The sequence below is a fragment of the Chlamydotis macqueenii genome, chromosome 1, assembly GCF_036417535.1.
Source record: "Chlamydotis macqueenii isolate bChlMac1 chromosome 1, bChlMac1.mat, whole genome shotgun sequence".
NCBI classification, from domain to species: Eukaryota; Metazoa; Chordata; class Aves; order Otidiformes; family Otididae; genus Chlamydotis; species Chlamydotis macqueenii.
Genome location: NC_141556.1, coordinates 173,750,368 through 173,775,576, shown reverse-complemented (window position 1 = coordinate 173,775,576; position 25,209 = coordinate 173,750,368). Strand labels below are relative to the sequence as shown.

The 25,209-nt window shown below is 34.5% G+C and overlaps 1 protein-coding gene across 2 annotated transcripts in view; it reads right to left on the bottom strand.

Moving 5' to 3' along the window:
* The window catches only part of KLHL1 (kelch like family member 1), a 213,272-nt gene that overhangs the window by 123,088 nt on the left and 64,975 nt on the right, over positions 1 to 25,209 (bottom strand). The window contains exons 2-4 of one of the 2 annotated variants that reach the window (XM_086741625.1): positions 22,037 to 22,219; positions 10,806 to 10,942; positions 189 to 385 (exon numbers count right to left, since the gene is read on the bottom strand). In XM_086741625.1, coding sequence (XP_086597751.1) covers positions 189 to 385; positions 10,806 to 10,942; positions 22,037 to 22,219 — 517 coding nt within the window. The remainder of the gene's footprint in view (positions 1 to 188; positions 386 to 10,805; positions 10,943 to 22,036; positions 22,220 to 25,209) is intronic. The other variant, XM_086741633.1, reaches the window with a different exon arrangement.

Sequence of the window (25,209 nt, the reverse complement as noted above, 5' to 3'; positions counted from 1 at the left end):
TCAATTCTTATAACTTCACTCAAGATGAGAGGAATCACAGCTCCTATGATTTCCAAAGGACCACTTATAAAATAAAGTTCCGTACAAGTACAGAATGATTTCAAGCCAAAAAACTAACAAGACATTTTTATTTACAGAAGACATAGAGGATTCTGTATCATAATTTAGATATTCTAAAAATGCCGTACCATGGTGTAGTTGTGAGCTACCTTCATAAGCTCTGTGCATCCTTGTGCATCAGCAAATGCTCGTATTCCCAAACAGTTGGATGGGTGCAAAAGCTTCATTAGAAAATGGCAGCAAACCTCTACTACTTGTGGGAGCTGGAGGAGGCAGGCAGCTGCTAGAAGATTTTCAATGGTGTCTTCTTTCAATTCCAGACAGCCTAAAAAAAAAGATTGATAACACATGTAAACTTATTTACTTGGTATTTACAAACATGCAGTATCAAAAGATCTTTTATAAATAATCCTAGCTCTATATAAATAACTCTAGAGAAAAGGTGAAGAGAAGGAGGAGGACACCTCAGTGACCTGAACATTCCAGTATTAGAAAAATTTATTTTCTAAACTACTATTAATTCAACTATCTAATAGGGATAGAAAGAGAGACTGTGAAGTATGGAAAGGAAGACAAGACTTAGGAATACTAGTTTTGTCTCTATAATGAAACTAAAATCTAAGTAAATATCTGGCTATCAACCAGGCTGCGATTTTTTTTTTTTTGCCTTGAAATTGGTGATAAAACTTGCATTATCTTCAGTAGTACAGAGCAAAATTCACAGTCATTTACTACCTAACATAGTATGACTAAAACCATAAAAATATTTTCAAAATCAGGCTTAAACTCTTCAAACTTCATGTTGCTTATTTATAACTTGACTTTGGAACTAATTTTATCTGAATAACACATGGCAGGCCTCTCAGAGCATATAGTACTTCTGAAAGACTTGATATTAGCTAAAGTAACATATATGGATGCATAATATTTATCTTCCTTTAATTAATAGTGCACTTAATTTTGTAATTTCACAAGTCATTATCTTTATCTTGCAGACTGATACACTTTTTTAAAAAATTAAAGGTAAAATAAAATAAAATTAATGTAAAAAAAAAAAGTCTTTTAGTGAGGAATGAGTGTCATTCTTGTCGTCATGCTTCCTCCCAACTATATATATATTTTTTTTTACATTAGTATCTCTTATAAATCTCTTACATTAATAACTTAAGAAACTATAAATTAGAGATTATAAAGATGTCTTGGAGAACTGGGAAAAAAAGAATTCAAAATTGAAACGTGCAAATATAACATAAATTGTAAGAAACTACACTTCTGAGTTTATTTTGCTGTGCTTGGAAAAATAATTTCAAACTATAAGAGGATTAAGTGTATATTGATCTTTCTGTTCAAAGTAACATAGTTCAACAGTTAGATAAACTCACTTTTTTTCCCCTCACAATTTTTTTTTTATATTTGTTGTTTTATGAAGAGAAATCTACAAATCTTAACAGTTCTATATCGTGGCACTGAGCAGTTATAAAATCCTCAATGCTGTTGAAAAGAAAAGCTGCTTTATATTGCAATACTAAACCTGAAATACAATAACCATAACATTGAAGATCTGACTTTTTCTCCTTCTTTCACTGTATCTGGAGCTTTTAATGTAAGATGGAAACTGGGAATTTATACTTTGTTAGATTTAGTTATAATACATCCTTTTGCAATGGTTAGACCATCAGATCAAGTACATAGCATAATTTCAGTGGTTTTCCTCTGCTTATTTTTATGTTTCTATTAATATCACATAGAGTTTCTTTTTTATGTTATCTGACTTTTTATCATCATTTCCACCCACCACATGTTTATGCAATGTGGTCAGAAGGCACACTCAGCAGCTGACCCATATATTTATCAATGACACTCCCCCATTACGCTTGCAGCTTGCACTCCCACATTATGCTGCATGCTTGCAGGTAACGACTGTCTCAATGTATCATTTATTATCTAGAATATAATTTCACTATGTCATGTGGAAACTGTCAAAAGATAGTTGTTTTCAGGTTAAAACTGATCATCCCAGCACCAGAAGGAAGAAAAATAGAAATGTGCAAAACAGCTGTGAAAAGTAGATGGACTGAGAAATGTGCTGATGGGAACAAAATCAGAAAAACTGAGTTTTAAATCTCCTTTTCTGACATGCTATTTATTTTTCAACAACAAGCTCAAAGAAGTCTCTCATCCTACAAAGCTGATTCAGGTAACATTTGCAGAATGACATAAGGATTGAAAGAATCACCACCCTTTATGAAGAAAGGTAATGTTGTTACTGTTTGCCTTTTTGTCACTACATGTAGCTTAGAAGAAGAACCCAAAGGAAACAGTTAAAGCCACATCAAGATATTTTATTTTCAATTTGAAGATATTTTCTGTTAACTTTAAGGAAAACTAGTACTAGTAGGGTACTAGTTGGGAACTAGTAGGATTAAAATATGTTTAAGTCAATGAAAATATTATTTTATTTATAAATTATATATTTCTTTATGTAACCAATATCACCATTTTGAAGGAGATCCTTCACATTTTTTTTATGGAAGAGTGTGAACAAGTTTCCACCTTACATATTAATTGAGGGAACAAACATACAATGGCTTCTGGGATATCTGGGGATATGAATATATTATAGCTTGACTTATTTTTAACTAAATTCAGAAATACTAATTTACTACCTAATACATCTAAGATAGGAGCTAGAAAAATTACACTCAGCCTGAGTTAAAGAGGAGTTTAATGTGCTTCTTTCTTTCAATACTGTCTTATCTTGCCTACTTTTTTTTTTTTCCTTTTTTTTTTTTTTCCTGCACAAGCATGATAAGAAGTAAGAGAGATCTCTCCAGGATTCTGCTTTTACAAAGTATTAGCATCAATGGTAGGTAAGTATCTAATCCATCTGTTTTCCAAGTCTTGCTTATCTTCATTTTAAAACATCAAGAGACTTGGTAAACTTGTTCACAAGGGCTGTATTCACTTTTCAGAAGGGTGCTATAACATTTTTATGAAAATTCCTCTGGGATATCAAGTGTTTAGCATGGTCAGAGTTTGAAAAAAAAAAAGCTATTAAGAGGCTCAGTATATACAATGTCAACTCTTCAGACAGTTTCATATTGACAATTAGAAGATCCAAGCATCTACTTAAAAATGTTTAATAGGATATTCAAGGGGGCATTAACATTACTGCTTCTTTAATTAACCTCTCCCTCACATTTTTATGCAATAAGGAGCTTGCACAAGTACTTCAGTCTTAGCAAAACAAATTAACCAAAGTTTAAAAATCTCATTTTGTATTACATTAATTAGGATGAAAAAACAGATGAGAAAAAAAAATAATCAAAAGAACTTTAATGGATTCTAATTGTTATTCTAATTTATAGTTCTATTTGTGTATTTCTTATGCAGAAATTAAAACTCCTATCGTTAGAATGCATCCTTATAATGAATATATAAATTTTATTACCTCATTACCAAATGTAAAGCAGAGATAATATATTAAAAAATTCCCTGATATCTTTACACTTTTGCTAGATCCTTTTCCAAATTAAGTGACAGTTCGGAGATGTTTTTTCTGTGCTTGTTTTTGTTTGTTTGTTTGCTTGTTTGTTTGTTTTTTAAGGAGGACCTCTTTCATAAACCACCATTGTGGTTTTCCTGAATTTTTTGCTTCTTTTTTTGGAACTGCGGATACACAGCTGGGCAGCTGAGCTCAGAAGAGTGGGTATGGGTACACATCTCCACTGCAGGAACTCCAGAAAGAACCACATTAAAGAGAGAGCCCATGCTACAGCAGCCTGTCTGATGCTGCTTAGGCAACAGCATGGCATGCACCAGATGACAACACGGCAGGGTGGCACTCCACTCAAAGGAACCTTCTCACTTTTCAGGCATTTCCTGTATGGATGTTTAGTGCTTGGTTTATTTTTCTCTCCAGAGATGGAGAACGTTGAACATAGCAAGGGACATCTTCAAAAACGCACCTTGCAGTCTAATGGTTCCCCTACCTCCACGCTCACTGCTTCAGCATCATGGGGCACTCCAGTTCTTAAATGTGATCAGTATCTCCTAAAGAGGAGTAGCCTGAAACACCACAAACAGGCTACAATCACCTAAGAACCAGGGATTGTTTTTCTGAGTAGATGCCTTTAATAATACACATAAAGTCTTACATTGTATCTATTAAGTTAAGCTTATCTAGGACTTCTGTCTAGCATTGAGGCTAACTGAATGAAATGTCCTCAGTTATACACAAAACTCTGTCATTCTCCAAACCATGGTAGTCGCATCCAAACTGCATGTTCACAAATGATCCTGTGGCTGCGACCCTGGACTGTATGAACGCTATAAATTGGCACAGGCCAAAACTGTGCTAAGAATCATTCTCACTGCTTATTTGTATAGACAACTGAGTTTCAGAAATAAAAAAAAAACCAACAACAACACACACAAAACAAAACCAAAACCAAACCCCAAACAAATCCCGAAACAAAAAAAAACAAACCTCCCTGGGATATTTAATTAATAAAGCTTCTGTTCTGGGGGAACCTTAAGGGACCTTCTGCTTAAAGACACTTTCTTTCTTTCCTGCTACATCCCTGCTGTCTGCCCTGTGTGTGTTATTAGATAAAACACTGACAGAGAAGACACTTGACAGTACTATAATTAAAGACTCTCCCAAATAAAATCTGATTAAAAACTATGCGGTAGGGCTTGAACCTCTTCAATGTATGATCCACACTCTATTTTTTTTTTAATGTGCATAAATAAATCAAGGATTTTTTTTTGTTTGTTTTCTATTAGTTAACTGATTTGGGCTTTTTTTCAGTTTCATTAATGGTATGAAAGCATCAGCCTATTCTTCTGATCCCTGTTGGGAATGCATACTAATTAGATAGCCTGATGCAGAATGAGGAAATCTACAGTAACTTCACAGCTCTGTTGTAACTTCAAAGGAAGGCTCCCAGAGTCACCAATGGCAGCAAAATACCAGAAGCTCAATCTCTAGTTCCAGTCCTATCCAAAACATTTAAGCATAATTGCAAATAATGAAAAATTCAAATTTTAAGATCAAGAAAGAAGTAGTACCTAAGAAAATGAGGTGAAGAAATACTCTTCTGTATTACTGTGTATCTTGAATTCTAAAAAGACCAAAGAATACACACTCATGTATCCCAGGGCACTAGGATCTCAATGCTCTATTTTTCTGCTATAAATCATCTTGCTGCTTGAAAAATGAAACATACTTTCTGCATAGCCATTGCACCTAAGTGTTGGCTTCAGAGTTCCTCAGCTGGTTCACATGAAACATTGAAGAAATATGCAAAAGAGGAATTTTTGTCTCCTCTTAAGTTATAGTTCTGCTACATCACAGATGAAACATACTTTGTTTATTTGAATAAAACAATCAAATGCAGCAAAGTGTGGATAGGTTAAACCTGTACTTTATATTGAACTCAATTATTTTTTACTGGTCAAATATATCCTAAAACCTGTGGGAAAACCTTTGGGGTTACCCTTGTCAATCTATGCAAACTACAATAAGCATATAATTTTTGCTGCAGCATTTTGCTAATAAATCAACATGTACAAATCAATATGTACAATTTCAATTATACAACTTGTAATTACATTACAATTTGGCTTATATAATTAGAAAAATTTGTACCTATTTCAGATAAAACAACATGCAGCCACTACCTTGTTAGTTTATTTACAAAATTGAGTTCTTCGGGCACAATCCTTATATATATAAACAAACCAAAAACACTTCAAAAAGAACTCCAAAGCCCGTCTAACATAGAGTTTATAATACATATTTTAGCATATCTCCTTTTTTTTCACCTTTAGTCAAATTATGTTTTATAGGCACATCTATCACATTAACTCTAAAATTAGTCACATTGAATCTTCACAGAAACTTTAACACTTTTTACTATCTTTAAATTGGTATTTTAGGCAGTTTAATTTTCTGTCTTCCTGTTCCTACTCTTAGATGGACAGCTGCCTTCACTTAGGAGCAGCTCTTATCAAGGCTGTACAGAACTTCATGCTCTGCTGGTCACCACGCAATCCTACCTTGCTAATTATTTTGAACTCTATTTGTTTATATATGAGTGAACACAGTCCAGCTTCACAGTGTGTCATGACTCTGTCATCTACCTGTGTAGGAGATACAGGGAGGACAATTTATCATTGTATAAAGCCTTTCATAATATAATTAAGAACTATATTTCCTTTATTTAACAGAGTAGTATTTTTTTTAAGAAGAAAAAGAAAAGAAAAAAGTCCAAAAGTGCTGCCTATTTTAAATGAAGAAAAAAACAGGGTTTTTTTAAAAAGTGAATTTTAAAAAAAAAAAGTATCTTCTTAAGCATTTGTCCACCTTTACTCATATGTATAGCCTCAAAAAAAAAACATGACTGGATTTATTTAATATACTGATTTCTCATAGATGGCAAGCTCTTTCAGAAGTTGATTAGAGTTTAAAATGTCCATTTTTCTTTGCAAAGTAAGTACTATCCTGTCTTTACACAAGTGGCAAAGAGACAATACACCTTTTTGTTGTTGTTGGGTTTTTTTTGTTTGTTTGTTTGTTTGCTATCGGTAAAAGATACTTTTATCTATAGTAATAGTTTTCATAGATATGCATATTTTACCCTTCTTGCACTACTATTACTTATGTATAATTCACAATAAAAATGAAATTATTTCACTTGATTCTAAAAAATATAAACCTGACTGAATTACAGTTAATATAATGTGGACATGGTTCCCTTTTTTTTTTTTTAAACCATATCTGAAAATATTTGCAATGCAATACTCTTAGTTTCTAAGTTTTTGCATACAATTCCATGTTCAGCTGTATTTGCCTGAAATGTTCAGTTCTCATCAGGGGGAACCTCTCTAATGCAGCAACTCTATGTGAAATTATTTTTTTTTTTTAATCTCCTGTTCTGGTTTTGTTGAGTGAGGGGAGGCCTAAGGTAGTATCTTCTGTAGGAAACTGCTAGAAGTCGTTCCCCTTTCTTCAGTGGACTCGGCCGGGCCTAGGGCGGACCCGCTGCTGGCCAAGGCCGGGCCAATTGATAGCAGGATGTTCCATGATAACACCTCTGCAATAACATATTTAAGAAGGAAAAAGGAGGGAGAAGGTGTGAAGCAGCTGAGCGGGGGCAGAGAGGGGGAGGCATGAGCCTTGTGGACTTTGCAGGCCTCACCCTCTGGCCTCCCACCGGGCAGCCGACTGGGCCCAACTTGGCCCAGCCTGACCGCAAGAAGTGGAGAGGAGATGAGAAGTGAATAAGATGTAAAAAGGATCCTGAGAGGCGTCTGCCAGCCTGTTGTGAGGAACAGCTGCAGAAGCCAAGGTCAGTTCAGAAGGAGGGGGAGGAGTAATATGGCTCCTGGCCAAGATTCCCCTGCAGCCTGTGGTGAAGACCATGGTGGAGCAGGTTGTCCCCCTGCAGCACATGGAGGTCCACAGAGAGGCAGAGATTCACCTGCCGCCCATGGAGGACCCCATGCCAGAGCAGGTGGAGGCCTGAAGGAGGGCCTGCTGGGGCAGCTGTTCTAGAGGGACTGCACCCTGTGGAAGAGATGACCCATGCCAGAGCAGTTTCATGAAGGACTGTGGCCCGTGGAAGGGACCCCACAACGGAGCAGGGGAGGAATGTGAGGAGTTCTTCCCCCAGTGATGACACAGCAGCGTGAAACAACGCGTGATGAACTGACCGTGACTCCCATTTCCTCTTTCCCTCTGTGCCACTCAGGGCAGGGAGAAGGTAGTAGAGATAATGTTAAGCTTGGGAAGAGGGAGGGATGGGGGAAGCTTATCTTGTTCCCTGTCTCATTCTCCTGCTAGTTTTAGAAATAAATGAGTGTTTTTCCCCAAGTCAAGTATGTTTTGCCCGTGACAGTAACTTTAAGGGTTTCTCCCCATCCTTATCTCAAACCTCGAGCCGTTTTTCCTTATATCATCTCCCCCTATTCTCTCAGAGGGTGGGGGGAGCGAGAGAGAGAGACTGTGTAGTCTGGTCCCGATCGGGGCTGAACTACGACATCTTCTTGAGCTAAGAAGAAAGTGACAGGAAAAAGAAAATAGAAGAAGAGTGAATAACTGCCCATTTGTCAAAATTATTTGCTGTTCCTAGGGTAAAAGAATAAAGAGCTAAATTGGCCACAGACAGGAGATGCTGAAAACTTTTTCACATACTGGCCAGTCAGTAATCAGAATGTGGCAGATTAATTCTCCAGATAGTCTGTCTAGCCTATGTATGCTCAAGATTATAGTTTAAAAGGCTGAATGGGAATTTCTGTTGGCTACTACACTGCTGGGTATCAGAACAGCGGCTATTTCCTTTACTTTTCAGTGTAACCCTTGCTCACATCCACACTGCAAAAAAGAAGAAAGTGAACTGACTCGAAGAAAAAGGGGACATGAACTGGACTGATGGTAAATAAAGAATCCGAGGGTAAGAAAAGAGATAAATTATGAAGCTAAGTAAATCATGAGAGGTGGTAGAAATTAAAGAGAAGGGAAAAAAAAAATGTTTGAGGGGACAGGTTTTGATCTGGCAAAGAACATGAGAAAACAGAACGATTAACCAAGGAGCAAAGACAATCTTTCATTTCAATAAACTGAGGAAATTTGGGACCATGTTCTAGGAATTCCCTGATCACCTGTGAGTTACCACTAAACTGTTCATAGCACTTTCGAATGCTCTTGCCCTCTGTACAAGGATAGCCATATTCATGACAAGTCTGCATATCCAGGCTATATCCAAGGTATGTTACAGAGACTACTAGTTGAATTTGGCTAAAATTGCCAGGACCAACATAAATAATTATATTCCAATACCTGCAAATGTTCCCTAGTACTGTCTCATTTACTAGCATAACTGTAGTTTGCATGTGATCTTTTAGTGAAAACTGAGGCAAAAACAGAGCCATCCAGTACTTCAGTATTTCCACAGCTTTGTTCCAAGGGGAACATTGTCCCTCATCTTCATCTTACCTCCTCCTCCTCTTATCTTCCTCTTACAGAATGATTTAACATTACCAGTAAGGTCTTATCTATTCTGCACCAAAGTATTCTTGATTTTGTCCTAGTATTCCTGTGCCATTCATTTCACCCTCATACTGAGTAATCAGATTGTATCCTTCTCATGCTTAATGAGAACTACTTAAACATTCTTCATTTCATCGATCCCTAGCTTGAAACCCTCTGGATAATGTACATACCTAAACAGCAAAACCACAACTGAAGAGAGTAGGCACTACCCTTTGAACATTATATAGTTTGGAGTATTACATAAATGAAGATGGTCTGACATTCCTAGAACGTGAATTTCTCAAACGTGATTCTCAAAAAGAGCATTTGTAACTTAAATTATGTTTATTGTCAGTTTCTGTCTTTTTTTTTTATTAAGATAGTGAAGTTATTATGTCATAAAATAAACAGAACATATCCTGATTAAATATATCAAAGTAAACAGAAGTTTATGATTAAACTAATACATGTGCATTTAGAGAGGATTAAAACCACAGGATATGGGCTATCCATTTAAAATTTAAGCTAAAATCAAATATTGAATACATAAAGTATGATAAAATACTGTTAATTTAAATAATATGAGGATGTCTTTTAGGAAGCAGAAATAGGAAACAGTTTATATTTTGTATTTACATGATTCATAGGTAAGGAAAGACAAATTCAAACTACAGATCTTACTACTGGCATTTCCTCTTTTAATTATTTTGTAACTTTAGTATTCTTTCATATTAATGCACTTCAGATACATTGTGCATACAGCTTGTTTAAGAGGTGTGGGGTAACGTTAGCAGGGCTGCATGTATGCAGGAGGGGCAGTCTGCAGTGATTCACGCGCTAGGCGCGGATAGGTCCATGGGCGCAGGGGGCAGGTGCGTCCACGTACGTGGTGGGCACGGATAAGTCCATGGGTGCAGGGGCAGGTGCGTGGCGGGCACGGATAGATTCATGGGCGCAGGGGGCGGGTGCGTTCGCGTGCATAGCGGGTGTACGGGTATTTAACCCTGTGTTGTGCAGCATTAAATTGAAGGCTTGGCTTGACGGTATCCGTGTGATGCCCTGCTTTCCCCGGAGCGGGGCTCTGGTGCGTGCCGGGTAGGTTAGCTGGCAAGAGAGCCGTCAAGAAGGATAAAACTCAACTCTATTATGCATTAAAATGTAATAACTATTCAGAAGGAAGTTCTGAGTTATTAACTCTGAGTTATGAGTGATTCATAATTTTGCATTACATAACAGAGTATCAGCCTATAACAGGAAATGAAATTGACAGCATCCAGCTCATAATAAAACTTTTTAAAAATGTTAAATTATTTCAAATTTTAAAAGATTTATGTAATTGTTTAAACTGAAATTTGACTAGGACAATAATACAGGGCTATTCTTAAAAAAAAAAATACAGCTGTTCCTTCAATGATCTCATGTAGCCTGAATCATGTACATATGAGGCAGTCTTAGTTATTTGAAAACCATGAAAAAATACAATTTTCTAGACTGTCCTCTTGTACTTACAAAGCTTGACATATTTAACAGTTTGGAGATTAGAGATAACAATCTGAATTAATCCCTGGAAATGGTAAATAATTGTTTTGATTGACTGAAATTAAAACCAATAAAATGTTCAGAAAAATAAATTTAATTTATTAGCATGTAGCAAACAAAATTACCAACACCTTTCTCTACAGGAAGCATAATGTATGCAGTACAATACCTGTATATGCAAACTGAACAAGATCCCACAGTGCATTTGGGTCTATGCCTTCCATTTTGATCTCCTCTTGCTTGGCTTCACAAACATCACTTGTAAACATGGCAGCAAAATAGTCAGAGACAGAACTGAGGACAAGTCTGTAAAAAAGTTCAAAAGTGGTGTAATTTACATTCATATCTGTATTAGAAATATCATATATTAAAAAAATTAACAACTTATTAAAGAACATATTTTCATAGCAATTATAACTTATCAGAAGCAAAAAATTATTAATGCTTGTAGGCAGAAAAATGCAGCATTTAATTCTAATTTGTTTTTGCTTCCTGTGATATGAATCAAGTGGCACATTAGCATATGACTATAAAACAGACATAGAAATTAGCACTCAGTCTTTCTCATAATTTTCCAATCATGCAGGTATCCCAATTGTTAACAGGATAACCTCTCAGTATCAAAGATAACTTATTAATGAAACACATTTCATATTCCAGAAGTACTCTTCATTGTTCTTAAAAGGTCTATTTTTTTTAATAAACTTTAGTAACAGCATGTCACTTTACACAGTCCTTCAACCTTCAGTAAAACTGATAGTAGCTTAACATACTATTCACTAAAAAAAACCCCAAAAAACAAAAAAAAAACAAAAAGAACCCAAACAAAGAAAAAAAAACAAATGAAAAAAACCCTCACCTTGTGTAATCCAATGTTTTTTGTAAGAAACTGTCATAGTTCAGCCCCGATCAGGACCAGACTACGCAGGGATTACTGAAGACTGAGGAACAACAGGTACCAATTCCTACCACCTTAGGCCCCCCCTCACTAAACAAAACCACAACAGAAACATTTCCAAAGGAAAATAAATTCAAAATGCTTACAAAAGGTGCATCATTTGTTTGGGGATTTGATTTATATAAATCAAAACCACAGTAAATACCAAATATGATTGTCATTACTGGGGTGTTAAGATAAGGCATTCTTCTAAATACTATCTGTAGTGATATTCTGGGGTTTTTAAGGAGTGAATATTCACAGATGATCTTGAATTATAAATGCAGTACAGCTACAAATAGTGTACCACATGCTTCCATTAAAAAATGGTCACATTTCTGGATGGATTTGAAAACATAATACATAAATACATTGATAAAAGACACAAGAATCACAACTGGAGAACTTGGAAACCAAGAGAAAAATATTTAGCCATTTGTATATAATTAACAATTGTGTCCAAGAAAAAAAAACAAACCAAAACAAAACAAAAAAATGAACAAACTGAAGAATAACAAGTCACCGCTCATCAGCCAGTGTGGTAATGGAATGCTTTTGCTCTCTTAGCTCATCCCAATAGCAAAATAAAATATGACAGTTTGAATTGACTTCATAATTTTATAGTGCTTTAAGCTACTAGATTTTACCTGCAAGTACAGCAGCTGGAGAACATACACACACACACACACACACACACACATATACACACACATATATATATACACACACATATATATATATATATACACACACGTATATATGATCTTTACTCTCACTCAAACGATGAGCAATGACTAACTAGGTGTAGTAGTTTTATCACTTCTAGTGATGTGTTCAACTCTAGCTATCATGAACTTTAGAAGTAAAGATCCTAAGTCACAAACAGCTCACATTTATGTTCATGTCATTAATGAAAGCAATAGATGGCCACAAAAATATTAAATGAGAAATAGACTTTGTTGCTACTTTCAGAGAATCCTAGTGCACTACTTTTTTTTTTTTTTTTTTTAAAGCATAGGGGAATTTATTACCCTCTTCTAATATTTTTCCTGACCACTTATTTATAAGTGTTTTGGTTCACTGTTATCTTATGCTTGATTTAAAAAAAAAAAAAATCAAAGGGGAAAAAAATGACAAATTGCTTATTTTCTATGAGATACTATCTCTCACAGCTAGCAGAGATGTAATTTAAGACTGTGATTGTGTCTTCCATTTGAGAGAATTTAGCATCAGCTGTTAGTTCAGATTTATTAACCACCATTTAAATTCAGCTGAGTCTTCAACTTGATCACTTGCTAAAAGCAAAGCCAAAACCCTTTGCTGCATTGAAACCAACAGACAAATTAATGAACAGAAATTTTAATACACCAGTTGATCAACTGAAATATTTTTAAACAAGAGTTTCTTATATTTGTAATTTATATCATTTATGTTCAGACATTATTTATTGTATAATCTTCTTTTATATGTATTCTCAACTCAAAACCAACAAAACAGAGGGAGGACAGAAAATAAATAACATAACGATTACATCTCTTTCATAAACTTCTAAAAAAAAAAATCTGTGATTTTCCACAGTTTGTCTAATGGATTATTCTGGGGTGAGGAAATTCAAAGAAGCTATCTAATGGATTCCAGCTGTAAATGAGCATTCAGTCTACAGGACCAGACAAGACCCAGTCTAAATTGAAAAATTTTTAAAAATATATAATACAGATGTTAGGCCCTCAGCATTACCCATTTGACTTACAGCTTTATCCCTATTGGTTTACACCAAGTGTTAAAGATATAGTTTAAATGAGCAGAAAGGTTTTGTGTAGTAGCAGCTCTCCTAAACAAGCAAGACAAGTTTTTGAAGAGAGTGATAAGGAAAGATAATTTTTTTAAGTCACTTATGTTAACCAACAGTTAATATAAATAATAAATCAGTTTTATCACTAACTGAATATAACCAAAAAGTTGACTGATTCCAAGACACGAACTTTTTTTCTTGGGAAGTATTTCACAGGCTGAATTGAAGTGAAAGGAACTTGCTAATTATACTTAATTCTGAAAAGTGACATGTTTTATAAATCTTAATCATGTTCCAGTGTTGAGATAGAAAATGAAAAAAAAGAGAAATCAAAAGGATCAATTAATTTGTAATTATCTGCCTTTTTTTTTTTTTTTTTTTTTTTGTTGTTCTGAAGGCTCCAAACAGCTCTAAATCTTGTTTTAAAAGCATGTAGACCTATTCATCAAGAAAGGTCAGGTGTCTCCTTTTTAACTACTGATCTGGCAATGAGAATATTTAATAAACTCTTTAATCCTTGAGAATCATAGGAGGTAGCTTATGGCTAAAAACGAGTCTGTTGACTCAAAGATTTTTCTCCAGATTAAGGTACTTCTTTACCTTTACTACAACTAAGTTCAGACTGATATATTTCCAGTTTCTTTTGTAATACAGAAAATACCGGATTATTTTTGTGACTTTTTAGTCCTATGGCATCAGATTTTATTTTCTTTTATTACAGAACATTTCCTTGCAATTTTCACAATTGTTTTCACATACACCTTTGATACAGAATTCCCTCAACTTAGTTGGTTCATTTATTAACTAAAAGAAGTAAACAAACAAAAACCCCAAAGCTTGATCGCTTATGTTCTTTAAGCAAGCTCTAATGCTATTTTACTGCCAACTGAGCAAAATCTCAGATGTTACTTGGACTGAAAACTCATAAACATGATTGAACTTTTTTTTCCATATATATTAAACTAGTTCATATAGGAGCTGAACATTCATTGCTTTTAAATGTGATTTGTTGCTTTGTAGAAGATGCCCGTTGACACTGGATGTCTTTACTGATAGTGATGCTCTACAGTTCTTACAACAGGCAAACAATTACTGTATATACAGACAAGGCTTCATGATTTCCTAAATTTTCAGGCTTGTGAAACATATACTACAGTATATCAATGCATGCACTTGAAAAAAAAATAGGAAAAACAAAAAAGCAGACACTGGCTGTCAATTCCAGAAAAATTTTGTCAATATAATCATGACTGCCATCTTTTCTGAGTAAAACACAACAAAAGAGCAAGCTTTGGAACAGATAAACAGTTCTGGATTACATCAGGTAGTGATTACCTTTCATGATGCCCTCACTGGCTTACTAAATACAGAAAAAGCTATGAGAGCCTTGAAAAAAATATAGTCCATAATTTGGAACAAGAAATGTTGTGCCTTTCCTTTTTTTTTTTCACTCAGTCTTTCCCCTGCACGCTATTAGAATTGGCTTTAATACACATGAAGTAGAAAATAGTGTCATTTTTAATTCAGCTTAAACAATACAGCACAAACGCAAATATTCTTGCTCTGTACTCCTTAATGGACTATGCAGAATTAAGTAAAGGGTGTTTGCTGTAAAAGCTGTTGTTACATTAAGGAATTTTGCTTGTGAAAACCTCCATTCTATGTTTTATCAATGGTAAATTATTTTTCTTAATCTGTTAATTATGTTCCTTAGATTCTATTTCAGTTTACTTAAAATCAATATTAAATGTATAATATTCCTTCTTTATTGAAGAACTTGCCACTATATGTTCCTTCTACCTTCACCTGTTATCTAGTCAGCATTTCAAATCTGGAATTCTTTGCCATCTACATTTCTTCTTTTGCAGGACATTGAAATGTTAATTTGGGCTTGCTACTGCTATAACTGCCTCCATCTTCTGAATCTGTAAGTACGTAAAGAAAGCCAATACATATATCATAAATTATTCTTGCCCATAAAATTCTAACAAGATTCTCTAACGACATTCTGTATTTTGTCTCTAGGAAGAGAACAAAAACAATTCCATTGACTGCTTATATATTGCAAGCTTTTCCTTTAATTTGTTCCAGCAGACATTGTTCCTAGACTGTTTGCCCTCCTTCTGTTGTGGATTAGAGCAGCCACTTTTCATTCTGTTGACTAAATTTATTGTCAGAGACATTTTCAGAAATTTCCAAAGAGACAAACAATAACAATTAGGTCAAAATAGTATCTATGTTCCTTTTTTTGCAGTTTCTATGGGGTTCATATTTTGTTTATCCTCCTCTCAAAACACAAAATTGTACTCAGTCTCTATGGAATAAATATATATTCAGAGGAGGTACATTATATTCAATACTAGGGAGATATCACCTCCAGTTTGGAAGACCCTGAGATACAAGTCACCAGTGGGTGTTGAAATATTTATGCTGGCTATGTTTCAAAATGTGGAACTCAAAAACTACTTTTGGTAAAAGAATATTGGGAGCTACTAAAACATGTGCTACTCTTTTCTATTGCCTGTGAAGAGTGTTACAGCCAATTATTGTTTATTCTATCCATCACTTCTGGTTTGCTCATGAACAACTCCTTTCCTTCTTGAATCTGAGTTTTCCTCATCTCAGACTTACTTGTCAACAAACCATCAGCTACTTTGATTTTCTACTTTTTCATTACTTGTTTCTTCAAAGCAGAAATCATTTACTTTTTCAGAGTCAATTGGCAAAGGAAATTTATGCCATCTCAGGGCAAGAAAGAAAGCATGGTATACCTAATATACGCTATCCCATTGCAAACTTTGAGAGTACTGAAGATGGAACAACAGTTAGAAAGCAAAACTGATGAACTGTCAGTTCTAACTTTGTAGAACGACTTCAGTTGATGAAATGATGTATCTGTAGGCTCTAAGTGACTAATAGATCCCAATTAGTAGGGACAAAAAAGCTCAGAGTACAGATCAGTTGTTCAAACGGTACAATAAAAACAACTGAGCCTCAATAGTAAGATACATTCAACTGACTTCTCAAAAACATGCTTTATGTGAATCATTCCAGTGTTCATTGAAAATAAATTTTTATTTATTTCAGAATTCAGAGCTCAAAATTGCAGGTTTAAAAAAAAATTCATGTTTATGAATGGATATATATCAGTGTGCATACATATAGGCACACTTTGACATTTATATCTATAAAATTGAAAAAATACATATTTTACAGAGAAAAGGGACATTAAAAAAATCTGCCAAAAGTCATGTGGCAAAATTATAAATATTTATTTTTTTCCACAGTCTTTCTAAATGAAAGCTGTTCCTGTGCAGTTAAAAAACAGGACATAATCTGACAGTTAATTTGGAATTCACTATCCACTTAGAATCATTATCATAGTGCAATAAATTCACTAAAAATTCAGCAGCATCAGATTAGCTTATTAACATATCAGAAATTCACATTTATTGGGTAAAGAAGTGGTTAGTGAGTATGTAACAGTTAAAATTAATGAGAATTGTCTCATACTTCCCATCAGAGTTGTTAATATTGTCAGTCTGTCCTGTGTGCTTATTTAATTTTGGAGAAAAATGGAACAGAACTACGTGACAATTTTTTTTCCCTGACCATCTGATTAATATTTATAAACTAACCTTTTTTTAAAGGGAACTTTGTCTCGAACAACTACAGAATAATAATAATAAAAAAATGCCAAATGAACAACCATAAAACTTCCCCAAACCCATAGAGAGGCAGATGGAATGTTGAAGAGATTAAGCCTAAAACAAGAAAGTTTCCTTGCTGTCGTTATTCAAACATACTTTTCTTCCATTTTAATCTCTTAAAAAACACATAGCTAGAAGTACAAGTGACACCAGTAATCCACACTAACTGATGTTCCCTCTTTGCCCTCAGGACCATGCCTTTTGAGTTACATTCTCTTATTTCTTTGTTTAATCTTCTTTTAATTCTTTCACTGCCTCCCAGACATTTAAGTGTAAATACAGTAAGTGGCTCTTTATCTTTTCTACAGTATAAACTGAAACACACTTTTACCTCTCATTACATATCTTAAGTTGCCACAATGTTTTTAGGAATGTTACATAAATCTGACATCGTAATTTCCACCAAATGTACAATGTCTATTATACCTTTACTTTTTTTACAGAGACTGCAAGCAATGCACATATCATCATCTTGAGTATCGGAAAAAAACATAAATGCCTACACTCCTTTGATGTTAAGTGAAAATAGCCAACAAAAAAAAAAAGTCAGATTTCTCATTATAAACTCAACTATGCTTGACAATATTAAAACGGCAACAACAAAGGTAGATTTCTTGGTTTCTTTTAATTCACAGTCTTGGGTTCTCACCAAGTCCAATGAAAGTCAGAATTGCAAGTTAAGGATATAATCCTCCTCCTATATTTTTTTTTATTTTATGTTTTTATTGAATTTTCTATTTTATTGTAATTCAGTCTTTATTATATGGCAGTGTTTTGTTTTAAATGAATAGAGATAGGTAAATTCTATGCTTATATCACTTTCCTTCCTTTTTTTTTCCTCCAGCATTGAGTTCTTGTATTGCCTTGTGCACCACTCCTAGTCAAAATCTAATTTACAGCTTAAACCTTAGTCTGAGTTTAGAGTAGCCTGCAACATTTACACAGTCCTGGCTGGAAGTTTTAATGAATTCTCCAGTGCATATCTTAAAGGTCTTGCTATCATTTGCACTGACTTTGGCTGTTTTCTTTGCAGCATTTTTGATGTTTATGCAGCAGCTGTAGAATATAGTATTTCAAGTACAGTATTTAAAAACAGTGCAATTCCAGTGAGTTACTTTCACTCAAAACAACCAAATTATTTGTGGAAAATACATATATATATATATATATTTATATATTTAATTTCATGTGGACCCATGGGATTATTGCTTGACTAAGAATTTTCTTTTACCTTGGAAATAATTGGTGCTTTGATGACGTCACTATAGTTCTGAATAACATTTACTTCCCAGTGTTTTTGTATTTCAGATGACATTTACTAACTGCAGTCTAGTTAGATTTCCAATACAGTTGCATTTGGTTGATTGTAACCTGGATAGAAGAAGTAAGTGTCAAATACAGTGTTGGCTTTATCCATTTGTTTGTTTTGTAACAGCAATGCCTGAGTTCCTTCTATTCCAGGTACTTTAAAGTTACAACACATTCCTTGTCTTAAAGAGGTACAGAAAAATGAGAGCTACAGAAATGAGAAAAACATATACAGCTTGCATCTCCAGAGTGACTGGAGAAACTACAAAATCTGTGTTTATAATATTTTAAAATTAGGATGGACTGTTAATAGCGCAACAGCTTAACTGAAGGGAAAAGAAATCATTATTTTAGCATTTTTCTCTCTTTAAGGTATTTCACTTTTTTTTTTTGCATTTAATTGTTATCTATATATGTTACAGCAATATATATATATGTGTATATATATGTGTGTATATATATATATATTTATATATATATATAAGAGGTTTACTTAATTTTTCACATTTATTTAAATGTCATCTACTTTACCCCTCTGAAAGGCCTGCTACAGAGGTCCTCCTACTTTCTCAATGCCCTATTTGGTTGCTTTTTCATCATTACAACAATTGTCTGGTTTGTACTTCCTTTTGCTATTCCTTCATTTGAAAGATTACTCCTGTAATCTGTTTAGTGGAAGATTAGATTACATATACTTGATGTTCAGAAGCCAACAAAAAGCTTAACCACATTATAACTTGAAGGCTGTTTGAGTCATCTGAACAGTGAAAAGCATCTATAATAAGACTGAGAGTTTGGCATGGTGTCTTCAAGTGGGGAACTAGAGCTCAGGGATTACATTTTATGATCTCCCTTCTGATTTGAATTTCTCCTATTTTTTTTTGTGAGGAACAAAAAATGTAAAAAAATTAAATAAATAAAACCAAAACCCCCCCAAAAAATCACCAATGACAAAAATTAATTTGGCAGCATTCAGGCTATGATCGGAGCTCACATGACATTCTTCCTATAAATGTATGAGGTTTTAGACATCTTATGGCATAACAATAACATCTCAGCTGGATAAAAAGTTATTTAAACAGATCCTCAAAGGACATAATCAAAATATGTGGGTAACTATAGATTGGTTTGCCTCACCAAGGAGATCCTGGAGTAAATTTTCCTAGAAGCCACATTCTGGATCACTAAAGACTGTGAGATTAATAAAAACCTGGAACAGGCTGCCGAGAGAGGAATCTCAACAAATGACAATATTTAAAAACTAACTCGGTATGAGCCTCAATGGCCTAATCTAACCTTGAACTTGACTCTGCTTTGAGCAGTGGGAGTTGAATCAGACTCTAGAAAGTCTCTTCAAATTAAATTATATTCTAGGATTGTAATGATTATGTTGAAAATAAACAGTCTCTTTCTGTGCTTGTCCAGCCACACCTGTCTGAAACAACACAGAGCAAATACTACTAAAAAAAAAAAAGAACGCCATAAAGTTCAGAAAACCCTTCATTTTATCTAGTTGCACAAAATTCTAGTTTATTCAGAACATAATCTTTTCAATTCTGCATAATTTATCAGCTGATTTTGCCAGTTCTTTGAGATTTAGTCCTTTGACTGCAAACCACAGAGAAGTGCAAAATCAAATGTAAAGTTGTCTGAAGATATATTAGAGAATCTAAATAAGACTTTGGCTATTATTTCATAGTCAGTCTCCTTATTAAGGTATTTTTTCAAGCTCCAGAAGGATTTAAATATGCTGTAGAATTGAAATGACAAATGTGATATTAAATTTACTACTGAAAGGTGGGCATACAACATGAACAGTTGTCTTTAAAATAGTGAGGAAAATTAACTAAACTAATAAAAAAAAAACTTAGAGTTTCCTTTGTCTCCTTGTCTATAAATTATGCAGGTTACCAACCTGCATATTATTGCCTATTTATTCAAAATAGGCAAAAAAAAAATCTACTGGTTAAAAGTGTAGTGGTATATTTTGTATCATCCATATTAAACAGGGAAAATTATACCAATTGTGGAATATTTCTATGTATCTAGTAAGAATTTTTTCTGCCAGTTTAAGAATGTAGACTCAGTCATTGCTTTTTTTTTTTTTTAACCTCATCTGTGTTGAGAAATGTGAAAAGAAAAAAAATAGGCCAAGTAACTGTCAAGAAAGAAAAAAAAATCTCATTTTTTTTTTTTTAAATCTTTTTATTTGATTTCAATAATGTATAGGGATGTAAAATTGGACACAAATTAGAAGGCCTTAGGTCATTACCCCTCCAATTTTCTTTTTAATGGAAGGCAGCTTAAGGCAACTCTTGTGGCTCTGGAGCACTGTAAATGCTGATGGACAGAAGGACTGAAGTTTAAAATTATTCCCTCTGTACTTATACTCATAAAGGGAAGATCTTAGTAATTTAAATAAAAATGGCATCACACCAGAAAGACCAGGGGTGCATAAAGTGCCAGATGCATAATACATTTAACAGTGGCAAAAAGCCTGGAACACAGGAGTTGTGTCAGTTGCCAAGCAGAAATTGGTAAATTCTAAAATCACACATAGTTTCACACACATAGTAGCTGTTTTAATCATAGAATCATAGAATAGTTAGGGTTGGAAGGGACCTTCAAAGGTCATCTAGTCCAACCCCCGTGCAAGGAGCAGGGACATCCCCAACTAGATCAGGTTGCTCAGAGCCTCATCCAACCTGGCCTTGAACGTTTCCAGGGATGGGGCATCCACCACCTCTCTGGGCAACCTGCTCCAGTGCTCTACAACTCTCATTGTAAAAATTTTTTTCCTGATATCTAATCAAAATCTACCTCCCTCTATTTTAAAACCATTACCCCTCGTCCTATCACAACAGGCCCTACTGAACACCCTCTCCCCATCTTTTTTGGAGGTACCAAGGGGTATCTTGAGGTACTAGAAGGTCTCCCTGGAACCTCCTTTTCTCCAGGCTGAACAGCCCCAACTCTCTCAGCCTGTCCTCATAGGAAAGGTGCTCCACCCTTCTTATCATCTTCGTGGCCCTCCTCTGGTCCCTCTCCAACTGGCCCATGTCCTTCTTATGTTGGGTGCTCCAGAACTGGACACAGTACTCCAGGTGGGGTCTCACCAGGGCAGAGTAGAGGGGGAGAATCACCTCCCTTGACCTGCTGGCCACTTTTATACTCATAATTATCATTAAAAGTAATTAAGATTTTTTTTTCATTTCATTCAAAGGAACAGTTCATGGGAAGTCAGTGTTCAGTATTATTCCACTGTAAGTGACATATCAGAGTATCACGATCTTAAGCTAAAAATGTGTTCAGTGCAGCTGCACAGCATCTCATTTCAGAAATTTCCATTCTCCTCACATATGAACAGTACCACAGCAGGGAGAAATGTTTGGCACACTCATGATAAAATTTTGCTAGTTGAGTGCTACTTGAACTTTTGAAATCTGCACACACCCAAAAAAACCCCAAAAATAAATAAACAAAAAAAAAAACCCTTCAAAGATTCAATCCTGAAATACCACCCTCTGCTGTAAACATTTGTGATGTTTAAAGCAAGAGGGAAGCAGACATAAGGGGCCACAGAAAACACTGTTCTAAGAAGAATATCCAAAATATTTACTTTTTTCGTTCAATATCTTATGCTTATGTCCTACCTATGTGCAGGTATCTTGCGATTCCCAGCAATCAGGATAACGTCACAGAGTTGCTGTTGCTTTAGGTAGCTCTCCATCTTTCTGAAGGTTTGCTCTGCATGATGAACAGCCTGGTAGAATTCCTCAGAGCTACAGGAATCCATGTCGCAGTGGGGTGGCAAGGGGTGGCTGGCTCCTGACAGTCTGCAAATCATAAGAGAAACTCCGTGTTGATAAGATGTGACCACTTGTTCAGACTTCATCACAAGCTTCCAGAATCTGATAAAAGTAATCATAGAATCATAGAATCATAGAATGGTTAGGGTTGGAAGGGACCTTCAAAGGTCATCTAGTCCAACCCCCCTGCAAGGAGCAGGGACATCCCTGACTAGGTCAGGTTGCTCAGAGCATCAATGCAATCCTTCACATCCTTCACAGTTCTCATCACTAGAAGTACAAGATGGAAAAATCTTACTGTATGGGGAGGGACAACTAAAGTCATAAGTCTTTTCACACTGAAATGATTTTTTTTTTTTGTAGTACAGACACAGAAGTAATCCATTTCCTTCTTCTTTGATAAAGTTATTACAAACATAAATGCAAACAACAAACAAATACAGAATATTGATGTTAAGGTCAATAGTACAGCTATGTCTTTATTATTAAACTATAAGTAGACTCCCTAACTTTTTTAGCATTTTAGAGCAAATTTGTTTTACAGAATTAAACTATTTATTTTTCTTAAATATTAATATGAACACATAAAATAAAGAAATAATTGAAAAAAATCCTTTTTTTTTTTTCTATTGATTCTAAGAATGCCTACTCTAGTTCACTTCTTCAAATTCATATTCATTTTACACCACCTGGGAAAGAAAAAAATAAAACCCCAATTGACTTGATTTGTAATGAATTGGGAATATTTCCCAATGATAAATTGCAGATCTACTTTTTAATCGAAAGGCTCATTAACACCAAGTGAATTTAGCCTACAAAGATAATGATGCCTACAATTTAAAAATATAGAAACAGGAAAAAAATGCAAATACTTGTTTTATATATATATATATATATATACATATATTTGTATATTCTTAGTTCAGATTTACTCTGTTCAGTATTTCTGGTTCAGACCTTTACTGAAAATAAGAAAATATGTCAGCAAGTACTAGTCCTTGAGGAAACTAATGCTAATGCTTCCAAATAACTCATAACACAGACAACACCCTCTTGTCTTACAAATATGTAATGAGATTGTTTCTAATGAAAGCTGTAAGATTTTTTATATCGTCTGGTGCTGAAAATGAAGGATTTCACAGATGAAGCTGATTATGTTTTAACTTCAACCAGATATATACAAAACAGCTTACGTTATCAATAGAAGAGCATCAGAGGACAAATTTTAGTCCAGCATATGAAATTATAGTAGCAACTAATTCAAACCAATTTCATTCTATTGAAATATAAATATTAAGGAGCACATGAGTATTTTTGATAATTTACAGTAATAATACAACAGTTTTATTATACAAGGTTTGAATTCAATAGGTACTATATTCTAAGAATGATATTAATAGACATGTAAGATAACATAAGCTGCAATCTTGGTGATAGAAAAAAAAATGGAAAATTGCATAAATATAATAATAAAAAACCCCTGCACCTATTACAATGAAATATAGTTATTTTTAAAAAGACAAACAAACAACAAAAAAAAACCCTAGTAATTTTATTGACTCTTGGTAGACTATGATATGGCTCAGAAAAATAGTATTTACTTTTGAAATATAGTACTGATGTACTTTTGAATCAGTTTTTGTCCGAAAGTGTTCCACATACTCTCCTACAGTCATTGTACAAGACTCCACAGGTGAAAGGAGGAGAGGCTGGTCCATCTTTCTGTCACGGTAATTGCTAGGCTTCAGAGTGTTCCTTTAAAGTAGCTGGAAGCCTGCATAATTGAAGGTGGCCTGTAGATAATTTTACAGAAAACTAACTCGGTTATCTTTGTATGTCACTCCCCTATCTATACTGTGCGCTATATACAGGTACTAACTTACTAGAACAAGCTACCTTTTAAAATTATTACCCACAGTAGCTTCACTTGTGCAGCATTAAATTGGATCCTGAGAGACGATCAACTGTCTTAAATTAATCACTATTGCAATCTCTATGCTGGTAAGGTTACAAATATATACAAGCCTATCCATAGGAAACTGAACTGGTAAAATTTCATTAACCATAATTCCTCAATAGAAACAGTTATGAATTGGTAATTTAGAAAGGAACATTTTCTTACTTCTGTTATATTCAATCTTGTGATACAGTCAAGTAGTTTACGCTAGCTACCTCTTGCAAATTTCTCCTAAAGGGTAAAAAACCTCATATTTATTCTGTGAATGACATAATTGGGTTGTCTGTTCGTATCCAACCTGGACTGCCAACCACGTTGATCAGAAATCTAACTTTATTTTTCCTGTCTTTGGATGATTAACAAATACTTTCACATAAAATTGTAATGATGGAGCCAAGCTCATTTGTATGGGTGGTGGGTAGATTATTCAGCTTCTTTCTTCCTGCGCCCCTCACCCCTGTTTGATTTAGCCCTACAGAGACTTCTTCAGTTTTATTGCTGAAGAATTAGAATGACAAGTAATTTACAAGAAGTAAATCAGTGCCTAATAAATAAGGTTGCTAGGGTTAAACAGAACCATTTCTTCCCTTCCTCTGGGGAATTCAGAAGTGACAACAACGGCAGTTCTGAATAGGTTCATATTGTTTGTTAATTCCTGACTTAGGTCTAAGTCAGTTTACACTTGAACAGATAAGGTATGAATCCTGCCTCTTCTCGGCTGTTCAAAACATGCTGCACTTTCCAGGTCAGAAAAAGAGAAGTACCCTGACTGAATTTGTGCTAGTCCCATGAAGTTAGACTGCGCTGAAAAGAGCTTAGTCTATTTTGTTTTTGAATGACTAGACAACGCTTGCAATAAATTTTGCCCTCTTTCCTGCTTGCTATTTATAAACAATGCTTTCCGCCCTCAAACTCACCAGTATATCTGTCACTCAGCAAGTCACTAAATGGCTCCTCAAACGCAAGTCCTGAAGGCCCAGCACATTTTAAATTATTATTCTGAAAACTCGCAAGTAACAAACTTAGAAGACAGTAAGTTAATCTTTCATTTATTTTCTAA